Below are 18,084 nucleotides of genomic sequence, written 5' to 3'. Positions count from 1 at the left end.
TCCTTGATTCTCTACATTGGTTTCTATGCATTAGATGAAACAGCCACCTTGCCCAGACTTGAAGGAGTGAGTCCATGTAGGAGATGAACCTTATTGTTCAATCCTGCCCTAGCTCTTGGTTGTCTCTCAAACTTTTTTGATTGTTAAGTAGTCTATTTTGTTTTTAATGGATGCTAGTAGCTGAGAGTATGCCAAGACCTGTCAGTGTAGGAGAGGATCTCAGTCAGCACCTAGACTAAACCTGATTGGAAGCTAAACCCTCAGGTAACAGCTTTCAAAGTATGCAAATATATACAGTTCTCTGGGACCACAAACATAAGTCCCACTGGCAGCTAGAGCCAGGTGATCTGGAGGTGTCCCCTGGGCAGCATGACAAAATTGGTGCCTCAGAAAAATGGACAGCCTCCTTTCCAGAAGATCCCAGAGACCTGGAATGAGGCAAAGAGAGAGTGCAAAGATGGTGTCCCCTGGCCTCCATTCCCGAGAGCGCCTTTGTCGGCCTCTAAAAGTGTGCCAAACCCTAAGCCTGCCCCTCAGGCCAAAGCTCCTGGACAAGCAAGAAGGCCTCTCTCTCAGAAAGATCTGCTATCTGCACGGTTCTCTGGGGGTGGCAGCCAGCCAGGAACTACCTTTGCATTTGTTACAGTCCCATGGGACGTAGGAACACAAGCCCCCCCTGGCCTCCAGAGCCAGGCAATCAAGTGCATCCCCTGGTGGTGTGGGGGGAGGGGAGGGGCAGCCACAAAAAACAGGGCACCAGACGCATATACAAGTCCACTCCAGGATACACTGGTGCTCTGGAGTGTGGCAGAGGGAGAACATGAAGATAGCACCCACCCCCCAGGTCTCTGGAAAGGATTGTGGTCAGCCCTTAGATGTGTGTTTAATTAGAAGCCTGCCCCTCAGGCCTAGCTGATAAGATAATAGGCCTCTTTCACAGAAAGGCTGAGCTCCTGGGTCTGTTGCCTCTTGCTGTGTCCTGGGGAGTGGTAGCTGGTTGAGAGCTCTTTCTCTGTTGGTTACAGTCCTATGGAACTTGTGAGCATATACCCTGCTGACCAGAGCCAGTCATTTTGTGGCAGCAACCACAAAAATTGGGGCACCAGAGATGGGCATAGGCTCCTTTCTGGGAGATCCTGGTGAGCTGGAGTGAGGGAGAGCAAAAAGATGGTGCCCGCCAGCCTCTGTCCCTAGAGGGTACCCCAGTAAGCCCTTAGACATGTGTTAGATTAGATTCCTTCTGCTCATACCAAACTTTAAGATTAGCAAATGAGCCTCTTTCACATAAAGTCTGGGTGCCTCTCAATTGACTGCCTCTGAGCTGGTCCTTGGGGTGGGGTGAGTCTGAAGATGAGTGCCCTTTAAGAGCCATTTCTCAGTTGGCTGTGGCCTTGGGGGTCTCAAGGACATGGCCCCATTGGTTTTCAAAGCTTAGAGGGCTCACCTCTCAGGTGCAGGTCTTAAAAGTCGGGTGCCTGATGTGGGGTTCAAACCTTTCACTCCTCAGGGAGAAGCTACGGGTTTTGAGCTCCCTTCTGATTGTGTGTCACTGCAGCAGGTTGAGGGCAGGAGCGGGTTGCAGAGTTTATGGCGAGATTGTGTCAGCCTCTCCTACCTGCCTCAGTGTTGGTTTTTTTCTCATTTGCCCGATGTGTAGGAGTCACTCAGCCAGTTTTGGGGTGTCTTTTTTCCCAGAGGAAATTGTTGTGTAATTGGCTGTAGATTCAGTGTGTCTATGGGAAGAGGTGAGTTTAGGATCTTCCCATGTCACCGTCATGAACCAGTACCACTCATCACCTTTTCTATGATTAGTAATTGTATAGTATATTTCTTTCCTATACCTTCACTTTCAATACCTTTCAGCTTTTTGGAATCTTAGTTTTAAGATATATTGCTTATGAACAGTTCATAGTTTTGCTATCCAGTTGATAATCTTTGTCTTTTATGTGGCCTGTTTTGTACATTTAATATAACTTCAGTGTAATTTCTGGGCTGGGCCAGGAGCAGTAATAGGGTTTCACCAAGTAAAGAATGGGTGGGAAGCATCCCAGGCAGAGGAAGTAATATAACAAAGCAACAGAAATAAATAAACTGCATAGGGAAAGCTGAGTAAATCTGCTGGAGCAGAAAAGAGTAGCAGAAGATTAGGAAGCAGAGGAGACCATGGCCTTGTCATCATGGTGAAGAGATAGCTTTTGGCCTTCCCTCCTTGCATAGTGTGGAGCACATGCTAGAAGTGATCGAGTTCTTCCAAAACTGTGCCTGGCACTTATGTAGAGTAAAATGAAAATGCAAGATGTAGTTCTTGCAATTAATAACCAACTAATTCCATTTAAAATGTAAGATAATACAATTAAGAGTCCAGAAAAATGCAAAATACGGAGATAAATAATAAAATAAAGTTAAAAATAAAGGAGTACCTGAGAAGGATTGCATCTTTCTTGTTTCTGCAGAGCCTCCTAGCATTGTTCTTGGCACTGAGTAGGTATTGGGTTGGCCAAAAAGTTCATTCCAGTTTTTCTGTGACGTCTTAGGGGAAAACCTGAATGAATTTTTGGCCAGCCCAATAATACTCAGTGCTGGGAGGAGTGAGAAGCCAGGCTGACTGGAATGTGTTGGGGAAGAATAGCAGATAGAGTGAATTCTATTCTGTGGAGAGTGAAGATTGCCAGGATGAGAGGCTGGGAAGGTTTGGAGCAGGAACAGAGGAAAAATAATATCAGCTTGCCTGATGCCCTTGTGAATGTGATTCTTGCCTTATTTATTTATTTATTTTTAATTAGCTAGGGTTACAAATTGTGGACTGGGTCTGTGGTAATGAAATAGAATGGGCAAGACCTATGGCAATATCATAACAAAGCCTGGATATTGTCTACACAGCCCCGACCAGCTCAGCCTTGGCTGAGTTGGGTTCTGACTGCCTTGAAAAGCCAAGTTTCTTTTCTGACCCTCTCTTGCTCATCTGCTTTCTGTACAGCTCTGGGAATGCACAGGATCGCCCTTCGGAATGAATTTCCTTAAACAAACCTGGACTGTGTCACAATTGTTAGTTCTCACTGTCCGTAAGGCAGATAATTGCCTTGACTGAAAATGCCTCTTTCAGCTCCTGCCAGAGTTTATATTAAAAGATTTAGGTAGAGTGATGATAGTGTAACAAAATGTGGGAACAGAATTTATTACAGATGTACTATAACTTATTTAAAACACCCCAGTTGTTATTTTTCTGTGTTCATATATATATAGAGAGAGAGAGAGAGGTTTTTTTTCCTTTTTGGAATTTTAATTTTTGAATTTAGAAGTTTAGGAAAATATATTTGATTTTCAGAAAATGGACAGCTCTTTATGATGATATATTTTTTAAAGCCCAATTTTCTCTTAGATTGTTTTAAATCTAGATTTTTCTTGATTTTTTTAAAAGATAACTTTTTAAGATTGTTTTTCTGAGCTATATTTTTCAGTTCTGTGGATTTTTGGTCCTCAGGCAATTTGAATTCAAGGAGAATTTTCATAATGAATCTACTGACTTTGTACAATGAGGAAAGGCCCCTTTGCTTTCTAAATAATGAGTACTTCTGGGATTACACTGATACTTAGATTCTCTATAGCAGGGGTCCCCAACCCCCAGGCCACAGACCAGTACCAGTCTGTGGCCTGTTAGGAACTGGGCTGCACAGCAGGAGGTGAGCGGCGGGCGAGTGACGGAAGCTTCATCTGTATTTACAGCCGCTCCCCATTGCTTGCATTATCACCTGAGCTCCGCCTCCTGTCAGGTAAGCAGTGGCATTCGATTCTCATAGGAGCTCGAACCCTACTGTGAACTGTGCACGTGAGGGATCTAGGTTGTACACTCCTTATGAGACTCTAATGCCTGATGATCTGGCTGGGGAGTGGCTGCAGATACAGATTATCATTAGCAGAGAGGTTTGACTGCACAGAGATCATAATAAATCATTTGCTTGCAGAGTCATATCAAAACCTTATCAGCAGACTTCCCTGGTGGTTCAGTGGTTAAGAATCTGCCTGCCAATGCAGGGGACGTGAGTTTGATCCCTAGTCTGGGAAGTTCCCACATGCCGTGGAGCAACTGAGCCCATGCACCACAACTGCTGAAGCCCGCGCACCTAGAGCCCGTGCTCCGCAACAAAGAGAGGCTACCACAATGAGAAGCCCGCACACCACAACGAAAAGTAGCCCCCGCTTGCTGCAACTAGAGAAAGCCCACGCACAGCAATGAGGACCCAATGCAGCCAAAAAATAAATAAAATTTTAAAAAACCCTATCAGTGAGTGGCAAATGAAAACAAGCTCAGGGCTCCCACAGATTCTGCATTATGGTGAGTTGTATAATTATTTCATTATATATTACAATGTAGTAATAGAAATAAAGTGCACAATAAATGAAACGTGCTTGAATCATCATGAAACCATCCCCACCCCCATCCGTGGAAATCTATGGGAAAGAGGTTCTCAAGGTTCTCAGTGTTTAAAAATATTCCAAGAGACACACACACACAAGACTAGTACTAGCTGCAGTCTGTACTTAGAATCATAGAACCCTCAAAATGACTCTGTGGCACCAGAAATTTATGATCCATGATCTTAAATAGCTCTGTATTTTTGACAGCTATAATAGGAAATGAAAAACTACTACTGTCCCGTTTTAAAATAACTGAGATTTTTTAAAAAAATGAATGTGAATTTTCAACTCTGGTTTAAGTGTGTATCTGATACCCCAAAGAAAACAAATTGTCACTCTTAACTTTGAAATATTTAGGTTAAAGGACAAAAATGGCACTTAGATAGTTTGGGGCTCAAGGTTATAGGAGTAAAGAAAGTTATTTCAACACAACATAGTTATACAAAGATTCTTGGAATAAATCCAGGCTTTGAAGAGGATGAGTACTTTTACTTGGTACTAGGAAAAAACAGGCTGCTTCATCGTGTCCTTGGTCTTGCTGTAATAAGAAGGTGGCTGGCTCGTGTTAATAGAAAAAGGCCTGGAACATCACTTTTTTCTTCTTGGATATTTATATCAATGAACTGAAAATACCTTTAAGAGCATCCTCTTCGATGTGCTGTTATTCAAATGGCAGTGGTGATAATCATGGAAGTAGATCTGACTGACTACTACTCAGCCTCCTATAAGGGAACTGTGTAGTGCAGCTCCGTAGGAGAGGTATATTCTGTAAAACAAATGCTGAGATACAGAGTAACCATTCATTGAGCAGGTCCTCCGTAGGAGGCACTGTGCTAAGTGCTCAATACAAATTATGTCAGTTATTTCTCCCAAACCCCTGTGATATCCCTTTTTATAGATGAGGAAGGAGACTGAATCTCAGAGAGGTTAAGTAACTTGTCTAAGGTAACCCAGCAAGTAAGTGGCTGAGCTGATCCAGAGCTTGAGCTCGTTCCCACCATGCCTGAAAAATATCACTAGCACTTGGTAAAGAGAAGAGCTCAGTACATGGAAGTACGAATTCTGTCATAGAAAAATTGTGCTCCAGGGATAGTTCTCTTATTACAGAACAGGAACGGAGTGCTGATTGGACTGTCTTGAGTATTTTTTCAGCAGTGACAAAACATCAACTCATCCCCATTTGTACTTTCTCTGTCTTGTCCCTTTTGCGCCTGAACATGGCAGTTGCTGGGACGGAGGGTGCATGGGTGCTCTTACTACAGCCCTTCACTTTGTTTTCCTGTGATTATGTTAGTTGAAACCAAGAATTAGGGTCAAGAAATTTTTATAGCTCTGAAATCTATAGGTGATCTTAGGTTTCATTTAAGAAGTTTTGAGAGTAGTTTGACAAGTACCGAATGACTTAATTCATCTCACAGTGATTAGCTGCAAGGATCTGTGAAAGGAACAAGCTCAGCACAGCCACTGGCGAGTGCTGTGGCACAGCTGCCTGAAGACACGTTTTGTTAGCAGTGAAAGGACTGTGGTCCTGAGTGCATTAGTTTGCTAGGGCTGCCACACAAAGGACCACTAACTAGGTAGTGTAAACAGCAGAGATGTATCGTCAGATTGTCGACAGGGTTGCTGCCCCCTGAGAGAGGATCTTTCCTGTGCCTTTCGCCTCATTTCTGGTGTTTTGCTGGCAATCTTTGGCTTTCCTTGGCCTGTTGGAAGCATCACCGTGATCTGTGCCTTCATCTTCACGTGGTGTTCCTCCCGTATGTCTGTCTACCTCCAAATTTCCCATTTTATAAGGACACCAGGTATTTAAGGCTCATCTTCATAATCTCATTTTAACTTCATTATAATCCTCTGGAAAGACCCTGTCTCCAAAAAAGGTCACATCCTAAACTACTGGGGGTTAGGGCTTCAACATATGAATTTTAGGGGGACACATAACACTAAATAAGTGTTAACAACTGTGTGCCACATACACCCCTTCCCGCAGCTCCACTTACATTAGCTGAGGTGTTATCCATAGTACGTAGGTCCAGTTTATTGAATCAGTTGTATTTAGTAAGGTGTCTCTCGTTTTCAGAATAATACCAAAATAAATAAAAGTCTACAATGATTGGAATTTCTCCCTCTGCCAGCCTGGGCCTGCTTCACGTTTGGAACCGACAGTGGGGAATTTGACGCTGTCGGCTTCCTTCCTTGCTCTGCCTTTCTCCCCCTCACTTCTCCTGGTTTTTACCCTTCCAGGATCAGGCCTAAAGGGGCTTAAGGGGAAAAGCCAGCTGGGATGTTCTCATCTGACGAAGGTGCCCCCTAGGTGGCGGATGTGGTTCTCTTTGGTAGATTCCGGGGAGACCCTACAGCTGGGGCTTCCCCCTTCAGCTCCCCTGATGCAGTAGGGCCTCCCCTCCAGCTGACCCCCTCACTACACACCCTTGGCCCCTAGCTTTCGGTGTTCCACTTCTCTGCTGGTTATCTTCATCCCTCTGCGCAGAACTCTCTGGGGAGGCTATCTTTTAAGGCAGCCCCATGCTGGCTGTGTTTCTCGGGGCCTGGTTTGGTTCTTGGGAAACACGCACCTTTGCTGTCAGTGGAAATAAGAGTCTACTCCCAGCGCAGCCTTTTAAACTCTGCTGACAGGTAGAGACAGCTCAGCCATAGCCTCTCGCCTTTAGAGTTACTTTTCAGGCTTGAGTCAAATCTTAGTCTTTGTCGCTTCAGGTCCAGGAGATACTGGGCCTGCTCTTCAGGTGACTCCCTCGGCTTAGTTTGAGGCGAGGGGCTGCGTTCTCCTCTTTTCCTCCGTGGGCAGAGGTGGCGGTGGACACAGAGCACACTTGACACTCTCCAGTAACGTACCCTCTTTGGGCCTTTATAACTTGTTTTGTTTTGATTTGATGTTTCTGTACTGTTTTTGATTGAGATATAATTGACGTATAACATTATATTAGTTTTAGGTGTACAACATAATGATTTATATATTGCAAAATGATCACAATAAGTAACATCTATCATAATATATAATAATGTATATAACATAGAACACCTATTTCATCATATTTAGTTGCAAAATTTTATTTCTTGCGATGAGAACTTTCAAGATCTATTCTCTTAAAAACTTTCAAATATACAATATAGTAGTATTAACTGTAGTCACCATGTGCTGTACATTACCTCCCCATGACTTATTTATTTTATAACTAGAAGTTTGTACCTTTTGACCACCTTCACTCATGTCACCCACCCTCCACGCCTTTACAACTTCTGCTTCTCAGAGGCAGGGGGAGACTGGCTAAAACAGCAAAGTCAGATAGGGCTAAACCCTTTCCAAGCCCTGCATGGATGCTCTGTTCTTCTGACATCTCTGCAGGTACTCACTGAACCACGCCCTGGAGGGCACTGGTCAGTAGCTGAACAGTTAAGGGAGAAGAAAGACACCCAGATGTCCGTGGTGGGATGTTCTCTTTTGCAGAGGAGCACAAATGACCGTTTACTTATATTACAGACAAGGGGGTTGAGTCATGGAATGTGAGTTCTGACCTTGAAGAGAGCATCCTTGCATTGCAGTTATCCCATTTAAACATCGTGAAATACACCTTAACATAAAAATTATTGGCCTGTTTTGTCAATTTATAGAAAATTTTAGCTGCTTAGTGGTTTCTGTAACACATTTGGATTTTCTTAGTGAAGAACTAACCTGTTACAGCTCCCTGTTTTTGCCCATGTTACTTCATACAGTATCTCTGAAGAATATCTTATTATGGCAGGGAGAAGAGAGTAGGCTGTGTGTGTGTGTGGAATCCAAAAGCAGAATTGTGTTCATTGTTTTACTCTGCAAAGATCATTCTGTTCTAAAGATATTATATAAATGATGGTTCTTTGCTGTATTTAATTTCATTATAATAGAATTCATTCTCTACATTAAAATAATAGGTGATTATTTCAACGCTAAATTATATGTTTATAGAGCATTCAGAATTGAATAATAAAAGATTAGTCCAAGTTCATAGCATGCTACTTGAATAATTATGATTTATTCACCTATATAATACAAAAGTACTGATTCCTTTGGTCTTTTTTTAAAAATTAGGTAATACTCAGTGGAAGAGATCACACAGTAAAGACCCAAAGTTCACAAAATGTGATAGGAATTTAAAGAGTAAAAGCAGATGGGCAGATAAGCACTATTAAAACCAGCCTGTAAAATTGAAAATAAATATTTGAATTCTTTGAATAAAAAGTCCAGAATAGGGGCGTCCCTGGTGGCGCAGTGGTTGAGAGTCTGCCTGCCAAGGCAGGGGATGCGGGTTCATGCCCCGGTCCGGGAAGATCCCACATGCCGCGGAGCAGCTGGGCCCGTGAGCCATGGCCGCTGAGCCTGCGCGTCTGGAGCCTGTGCTCCGCACGGGAGAGGCCACAACAGTGAGAGAGGCCTGCATACCGCAAAAAAAGAAAAAAAAAAAGAAAAAAAAAGTCCAGAATAATTGTGAAAGGGTGATAATGCATGAAGTAATCACTTTTGGTATGTGACAGCAGCAGTGGTACAGAGAACCTGAAGGCCTTGTGCTGCTGTCACTGGGGGAAAGGAGAAGGCAAGCCCGGTGGGTAATTCTTTCCACTTTAGTTCTTGGCCATAAAGAGTAAAATGGGAGTATATAGGCAACATAACAAACCACTAAACCTGCAAGTAAACTTTGAGACTAGGAAACAAACACAGAAATAAATTACATCCTATTAATAGGGCAAAGAGATTTTTCATTCCTTAAATAGTATATACTAAATTATAATAACTAAAGTATCTTTAGTTGTAAATATCAGTTAGGTTGTGATGTTACAATGAAGATAGAGTATGAAAGAATATTGTTAAGACAGAAAGGTTTGCTTTTGGTCATAGGGCATTTTGTACATATATAGATATTTAGTATTTATTTTTGGTCATAGCGCTTATTTATTTATTTCCAATTGTTTATTTTAAATTAACACCAATGATTCTCCTTTACAAAATTGGCTTTTGCTTTTTTTTTTTTTGCGGTGCGCGGGCCTCTCACTGTTGTGGCCTCTGCCGTTGCGGAGCAACAGGCTCCGGATGCGCAGGCTCAGTGGCCATGGCTCACGGGCACAGCCGCTCCGCGGCATGTGGGATCCTCCCGGACCGGGGCACGAACCCGTGTCCCCTGCATCGGCAGGCGGACTCTCAACCACTGCGCCACCAGGGAAGCCCGGCTTTTGCATTTTTAAAGGTTTCAGAAATAATTTTAGAAATACCTTCCCAATGACAGAAAATTATCACGAGTGTGAGATTTCCAACTAGCCACGTTCTGTGATGTTGTTTCACTTCCTAATGCACCATGGGAAGCTGGTTTTACTCTTAGGAAGAGTATCTCGCTCATGCTCACATCCTACTGGGGGGTTAGAAGCATGCAGCTACTGTTTGTCCTCAAAGCTTTTTGGAAGAATGTGGCAGAGAAACCTTAAACTTTAAAAACCCTTTTTATATCCATTGGTTTCATAATCCATTCAACTAATATTTGTGACATGAAGCATGGAATATTCAGACACAGAGATGGTTAAGACACTGTCCCTGTATCGAAAGAACTCAGTCTTCTGGGTTGTTTCTTTTTTTCCCATACGTTCACAAAAATTTCTTACTTTACGTAAATCCAGGCTTGGTTCCTGTTGAATATTTTACTATACGTTTTATGGCTTCTTGCTGTGTAGTGCAAAGTATTAATAAGCTAAGTATCTTTCATGATGCTGTGTTTGTTAGACCTTTTTCTTTATGTATGACCACAAAAGTCAGTGAAGTGGGAGTTAATTATCTACGTCATAGCTCTGGCTTTAATGTTTCTTCATATTCTTGCAGCCCCACAGGTACTTTTCAGCCATACAAGTGAATCTTCCAACTTCAATGTGAAACCATCAAAAACTCCAGTTTCCCCAGTCTCAAAGATGATAGCTACCACCTCAAAACCCATAGCAAAACCATCAACAACTGCAGCTGCCTCAGTCTCAAATAACGGGACCGCCACTACCTTGAAAACAGCAAAACCATCAACAATTCTAGTTGCTTCAGTCTCAAATAACGGGACAGCCACCACCTCAAAACGCATAGCAACATCTAAAATGATAACACCAGAGGTCTCAACAAATATGACTTCCACCACCTTAAGGTCTACACTCAAAATCACAAGTGTTTCACAAAATATATCCCAGATATCAACATCCACAATGACCACAACCCACAATAGTTCGGTGACGTCTGTTTCTTCATCAGTAACAAGTATGTATAAAAATGGACCTATTTTTCCTATGCTGAAAAAATAGTTGTTAAAATGCCACATTTACATCATTCCATTCTGTAAAAATGTAGAAATTTAGACAATTATTTCTCATTTCCTAAATAAATTAGTTGTAGAGATCAGGAAGAGTCAGTTGACTTAGTAACTATCTTGTCCCTTTAAAAAAATTAGCTTCCAACTTAACCATGCCAAATCATGACTGTATGAGATCCATCCGTAAATAAATAATTTATCCTAACATGGGATTTTATTTTGCATGGTTTGAAAACTTGTCATACCTTTAACTCTTTGAACCTCATTCTAGAAAGGAATTAGGCAGGCTCAGTCTCCATGATTTCTAAACCTAAATCATGGAGAACTTTGTTTTTAATTTGTGCCATAAAAATATTTTTTAATGGTATTATATATAGTCACATATGTAGTATTAGTCTCAGCACTCTTTATTTTTTTGCATTTGTTTAAAATATAATGCCTGTGAAACCATGAATTCAAAAACCTTAAGATTCTCTTTTAAGTTATCCAAAGTTGAAGTTCTGTTTAAAAGCTAATGATTACATTTATCATAACAAATAGCAGACTTCATGGTTTCTTTTGTGTGTTTTTATATACTTCTATTCCAAATAGTTTATTTTTTTATTACTACAATTTATGTATTGAAATCAACTTTAATGTCTCAGGGGCTCTTGACTCCATAAAATTAAAATAGTTAAAATTCCCAATTTATTCAAAAGGAGAAATTTCAATTAGAAACATTTACTCAAATTGGATCCAGTTTCAAGATTTCAGCTGTTACCCAGACCTGTTTTGTTTAAGGCATGAACTCTTAAGAAAATTCATAAAAGAATTAACCAAATCTTGCTGCCTCTGAGGTTTTGGTAGACCATCCAAGCCCAGTCTCACCTAAAGATCTTGGGGTTGTAGGCACTGGGGATTTAAGGGATGTGTTGGATCAAGTGAAGAAAACTAGAACCAGGCAGTCACTAGACACAGAATCATCTGGAGAGCACCTTGATGTGCTTATGATTCCCCCTTGTCCCCAGATCAGCATTCTTACATAGAAATTCAGAATGTTTTAGCTTATTACAATATGTTTAAAAAGCACTAAAGCCTTATTTTTTTGTTTCCTTTTGTTTTCTTCTAGTCACAGCAACTATTATTTCTAAGGAAAATAAAGGATCAAAATTTGATACTGGCAGCTTTGTTGGTGGTATTGTATTAACACTGGGAGTTTTATCTTTTCTTTACATTGGATGCAAAATGTATTATTCAAGAAGAGGCATTCGGTATAGAACCATGTAAGTTTTGATTGGCCAGGACTTTTTTATTATTATTAATTCTGTATTTAAATATCATGACAAAATATCAGAGTAGAGCGAGTGTTCATCTCAGGGATTAATAATTTATAGATTTATGAGTTATATTCCCATTAATCCTCTATGCCCAAAGCAAATTGTTTGTGTGCAAGCTTGTGATTATAATTATTTGCAAATGCAAATGGATATACCTATAAAAATGATTGTATTTTATTAGTGTCATACTTTTTTTTTTTTTTTTTACCAGAGACCCAAGTTTAGCTAGTCCTTTTCACTTGCTTATACCTCTAATTGCAAGAAATACCATTATCAGGTCTCCTGAGGCTGTTGACCTAGTGTTACTGACAAACACAAGACATACTAAAATAACATCCTTGATAAAAACGTGATTTTTGCTTTCTGTGACAAAGAAAATAAAGAAATTCTTCTGACAGCCTCATTTTCCCTGATACTGAGTTGTTAGTATAATATACATTATCAGTTAATCTGTAGCAAAACTGTCTTTTCAGGTGAGCGTTATCAACAAGTCCCCAACAACAAACTATGTCATTCTAAAGATCTGATGGTTTTTGGAGGTATAATCTCCCAATTTTTGTTATTCCAACAAAGTCCTTTCGGTTTTTTCTTTTGAGCCTTATATGTACAAGAGCAAATCCATTCTTTTGATTGTTAATGTATGTATAAAATAAATAGAATAGATGACCATTATCCAAGATTTGTTTAAGTTGTCACATGCATATGTGTCTCACACAGGGTTTCCATGTCAGAAACACTTGGGAACTACTAATTGAGCAAAGTAAAATAGAATAGGTTACTTTACTATAAGAATACTGTAAGCCTTTGATATGTTGATGTACATTATGAATTTTTAGGAGGAGAATAGAGTATGAAAATATGTCTCAAATTTTTCATTGAACTAAGAAAACCAGACTTTAAAAAAAGTATATTTAAATTAGAAGTTACCTTCCACATACAGTATCCATCATATGGAACTTACTTTAAAAGCGCATCAAGGTGGTGTTTTGTCAGATTAAAAGCACATTCAGAAACATTCATTCTTTTCTCTTTTAGATCAACCCATAAAAGAAAAAAATACATGAAGGAAACTGACTAAACAGAGTTGACTCTAAAAATGCTTTAAAATTTGAAATATTTTTTAAAACCACTGTGTTTCTAGAAATACTTATCATCTGTTTTCTTGGTAAATTTCACCAGTTAAACAGAAGGCACATTTTGATTATAGTAAATTTAATGCAACTCCTTTTTTATAATATCAATATTTATTGATATACTTGAGGCTATAAAATATTGAAGGAATTAAATTTAAATGTGTTGTTTTCATTTTAAAGTGCCTTAACTACAAAGTATATAATTTTAGCTTTATGGACTTTTTCCTCACGTATACATGACCACATAATGCTGCATGCCCTGTGGAGGACATCAGAGTCCAGAATCCCCATAACTGTAAGGACAGAGCTGTGTGGCATGTAAGGAAGGCAGTGTGGCTCTAACAGGAGTCTTATTCATATCAGAACCAGTAGATGGTGAAAACACCATATTTAGTTGAGTCTAAGTACACATTTTTGTTTTTGTGTATTTCCACATTTTAACACCTCTGAGATGGATGTATCTTACAGTCTATGGGATGAGAAAGCATTGTGTTGTAGTTTAATAGGCCATGTTTTTCTTAGTGCTACATTTTTTAAAGAGTGCATTTTAAAGCCAGTAGTTTCTTTGAAGTTATAAATAATGACATTCCATAAGTAAGGACTTAATATTTGTCCCATTAAGGAACCTGAGACCTTCTATACCTAGTAATTATTAGCATTTCTAGTTTTCATTTATTGGATAATAACACTGATTAAAACACTGATTATAGTGTTAACTCCTGTGTTTCTTAGAGTTGCCTGGAGAGACAGTGGAGTGAAGTGGTAAGAGATGGGGTTTGGGGCAGACAGACTTAATTCTGATTTTGGTTCTACTGTTGACTAGCAGGGTGCCTACCCACGTTTATATAAATGATGTAGTACAGTGTACAGTGGTCAAGACGAGAGTTCACATGCTTGCTTAGCTTCTGATCTTCTGCGAAATGGAATTGATTGATTAAATAAATAAATAACATTATATATATATATATATATATATATTTTTTTTTTTTTTTAAGTGCCCTCTCTCTGCTTAGGGGTACTGTGATGATTAAATGAGATATGGTTGTAAAGTCTGTAGCGTAACACCTGGAACATAGAAGATGCTCAAGAAATGATCGCTGTTTTGGTTGTTTTCTTTTTTAAAGAGGGTTATAATAGCTAATTGATGAAAAGTCACACAGGCACTGCAGAGATTTGAGCATAGGTCCATTTCGCAACCTGAATACACTGCTTGAATCCTTAACCAATACAGTATACCAGGTACTTTTTCTTAAGAAACTTTACACAAAGCAATGACAGTTTTGATTCTGAAATTTATTTATTACTTAAAATTATGAACTATAAGTAGTTTGATACAAATACAAAACATAAAGTAACTTTAACTTTTGATGTATTACAGCGATGAACATGATGCCATCATTTAAGGGACTCCAAGGATCAATGGAAAGAAGATTGATACAACCCTATCAATTAATTTTGATTTATTATTACTTTAGAACAGTATTCTCTTCTTGAAAATAGCATAAACAGGCCATGAATATAATATACAATGTATTATATAAATATGTAAAGATTCCTCATGATTGCTAAAGGTAAAAAGGGTTTGATTTGGGTTTTTTAATGAACATATGTAGCATACAGTTAATGCAATGGTTAGAAAATATATAGTAAGACAAGTCTTGTCCCATTTTTTTGTGTCATTGGTCACATAGGGCCAGTAATTGGAAAACATCATCAGTGAAGGGTATGATGCCATGTGTTCATACAAATAAGGAGCTTGTCTCAGCACTCAGGATTTTGATGTCTTTGTTGGTCACACAAAGAACCTCAGTGCTGTTAAGAGCTGGATATATCCTAATTACCATTGCCACATAGCAGAAATTATATGAATAAGCCAAGTCTTAAGCATAATTTTAGTTGAAGTGTCTCTTCAGAAAGCATCCATATTTCATATGTTTAAAGCTTAGTTATTTGGTTTAAAAACAAAATGCATGCCCTCCCCCACCAAAAAAAAAAGTCAAATAAAACTAGGAACAATATGTGGGCTTATCCCTGTTAGAGAGCCATTGGAGAGCCTGTATTTTTAATAACTTCTTTGGCGCTTTCAATGGCAGTTGATGTAATTGCCTTTTTTTTCCTCTGTAATTTCAGTAAATTGCAATGTTTAACATAATAATGTTTTAAAGACTTAGTTATTAGTGTTAAATAATAAGTTAGATTATTTGCTACTGTGAGAATACTGTCACCACTGGAAATTGCTTTACTTCATGTTCAGCTGTTAATTTTATATTTAGTGAACATTTTTAACAGATGTAGACCTGCTTTCAATATCTAGAAATGGTTAACGTAATGTAAACACACCTAGCCTTAAAAAAAGAGACTCTTATATGATTTCCAAAGCAACATTTAGAACTCTCTTTAGTCCAAACGATAGATGAATGCTGTTTATCAGGCCAGGGATTGTGGGGCTCCCCTCAGGCTACTAAACCTATAGGATGAGAATGCCGCATTTTTGTGCACTGTCAATGTTACTCAAAGATTTGGGGAAACAGCATTTTTATACTAAGACACCAGTGTACTTTGGAATAAATTCCTGCGGAGTATTTAAGACAGAAAAGTTCCTGCTTCCTTATTTGGGTCCTCTTCCTCCCGTGCTGACGAGGGGAGGCACGTTCAGATGTACCATGTTAATGGAGAGGAAGCACGCAATATTGAGGGACACCATTATCAGCCAGCATATTTTGGAGTGTTTTCAGCTTTACAGTTTATATTCCAGCACTCAAAACTCAGGGTCAAGTTTTGACAAAAGAGGTATTTAGTCATACTGTGTACTAAGATATTGTTTCTTCTATCTTAGATGGTCACAGTAAATCACACCAATGTCTGACAGTCCAAAAATGAGCTAAGAAGTCCTAAAAAATATGTACATACATTTAATAGGAATTAAATGTAACTTTTGTGATCAGCTTTTGGTTTGCAGAGAATCAAGAAATCTGATATAAAAGGATCATTTCTACTCACTGTGTATTATGGCCAATTGATGTGATGAAAATGAATAATAAAAATTATCCAGAATATGGATATGACAGGATGGATGGATGTGACACATGGAATGTGGAAGAAATATTATGAAACACATGTGTTTGCATTAGTTTGAAAAAAGAGATGTGGGCTGATAAGTTGTATGTTACTAACTTAACCATAACTGGTCTTTTAAACACTGCTTCATTTCTTTGCAAAATATACTAAAGATACGTTTTATAGTAATGGGGGCTTTCTAAATTTGATTTGTCTCCTGCATTCTTGATATTTCAGTACTTTAAGTCAGTCAGAACTTTGTAGACAGGACTGAACTTTTCTTGAATACTTGTTTCTTAGCACTTTGAAAAATATGAAACCACTTTTTAAGTACTAAATGTCATTATTTGCCTTTAAAGTTTCCTGTGCTTTAGGTTCGAAATATTTTAGTTATGTCTTTTTTCTGTATATAAGTTGTATAATTTGTTACTTTCAAATATCAGTACTTCAATGCAATCAGGTGTTGGGGGTTTTTGCTTTGTTGTTTTGTTTTTGTTTTTTGGTTATCTGCAGAAATTGAGGGAAACAGCTATATAAACCAGTATTTCCCTTTGGAGCACATTTCCTAAGCGTAAATTTATCTTCCTTATTATGTTTACTTCAGCAAATGTTCAGTTTTATTTGCATTCTTTGATAATGTATTTACTTGAAGATAAAAGCAATTCAGATGTATGTCTAAATATTAGGTAGAATTCAACCTATGATTTTAAAATTTCCTTGGATAATCCATAGAACGAATAATTCAAATACAGATAATGAGAGCTGGCAGTATATTACAGTGATAATTTTGTATTTTTCAGAAAAAAATGTAAAGCAAATTTCTGTTACTTTTTTCTTTTTATTACAATGACCAACTTTTGGCATTTCATTGTTACTGAGATCTATTTTTAGAATAAAATTTTGTTAAGAGTAGTACATGGTTTTGCTTCATTTTATCAAACTCAAGAGAAATTAACAAATAGAAAATGCCCAAAGTAAAAAGGCAGATCGTGGGGGCTAATCTGACACTGTAAGTGTGGTTGCCTGGTTCAGCAGCAGCAGGAACATCACCTGGAAACTTGTTAAAAGTGCAAATTCTTGAGTCCCATCCCAAACCTACTGAATCACAAACTCTGGGGTGGAGCCCAGCAGTGTTTTAGCAATCCTATTAGGTTATTCTGATGAACACCAGAGTATGAGAGGCACTGCTCAAAGGATTTTCATTTGAAGCCTCTTATTTGTTCTTCTGGGTAGAACTTTTAAAACAGGTATATTCAGGACTTCCCTGGTGGCACAGTGGTTAAGAATCCGCCTGCCAACACAGGGGACACAGGTTCATGCTCTGGTCCGGGAAGATCCCACATGCCGGTGGAACAACTAAGCCCGTGTGTCACAACTACTGAGCCTGCACTCTAGAGCCCCCAAGCCACAACTACTGAGCCCACATGCCACAACTACTGAAGCCCGTGCACCTAGAGCCCGTGCTCTGCAACAAGAGAAGCCACAGCAATGAGAAGCCCATGCACCACAATGAAGAGTAGACCCCGTTTGCCGCAACTAGAGAAAGCCTGCACACAGCAATGAAGACCCAATGCAGCCAAAAATAAAATAAAATAAATAACTTTATTTAAAAAAAAAACAGGTATATTCGTGGTAGAAATTTAAAAATTACCATTCCTTATGTAAATCAGCTGCAAATGCATTAACGTATAGTGTGGTATTTTCAACACTTCTTTTCCTTTACAACTGGAAATAATTTAACTATATCTAAGGGTAACTTATATGTTATTATAAGGTAACCAAGGGGAAAAGGTGCAGTCTTCAGAAAATTTATATAACAAAAGGTACTCTTACAGC

The 18,084-nt window shown here is 38.9% G+C and overlaps 1 protein-coding gene across 1 annotated transcript in view; it reads left to right on the top strand.

Moving 5' to 3' along the window:
• Window positions 1–17,160, top strand: part of TMEM123 (transmembrane protein 123) — a 72,994-nt gene extending 55,834 nt beyond the window's left edge. Inside the window, exons 3-5 of the mRNA XM_012538089.2 lie at window positions 10,274–10,690; window positions 11,851–12,004; window positions 14,570–17,160. Coding sequence (XP_012393543.1) covers window positions 10,274–10,690; window positions 11,851–12,004; window positions 14,570–14,594 — 596 coding nt within the window. The 3' untranslated portion in view covers window positions 14,595–17,160. The remainder of the gene's footprint in view (window positions 1–10,273; window positions 10,691–11,850; window positions 12,005–14,569) is intronic.
• Window positions 17,161–18,084: the final 924 nt, after the last annotated feature.

The sequence above is a fragment of the Orcinus orca genome, chromosome 8 (genome assembly GCF_937001465.1).
Source record: "Orcinus orca chromosome 8, mOrcOrc1.1, whole genome shotgun sequence".
Lineage (NCBI taxonomy): Eukaryota > Metazoa > Chordata > Mammalia > Artiodactyla > Delphinidae > Orcinus > Orcinus orca.
The sequence above is the reverse complement of the archived record's forward strand: the minus strand, read 5'-3'. Positions and strand labels throughout refer to the sequence as shown.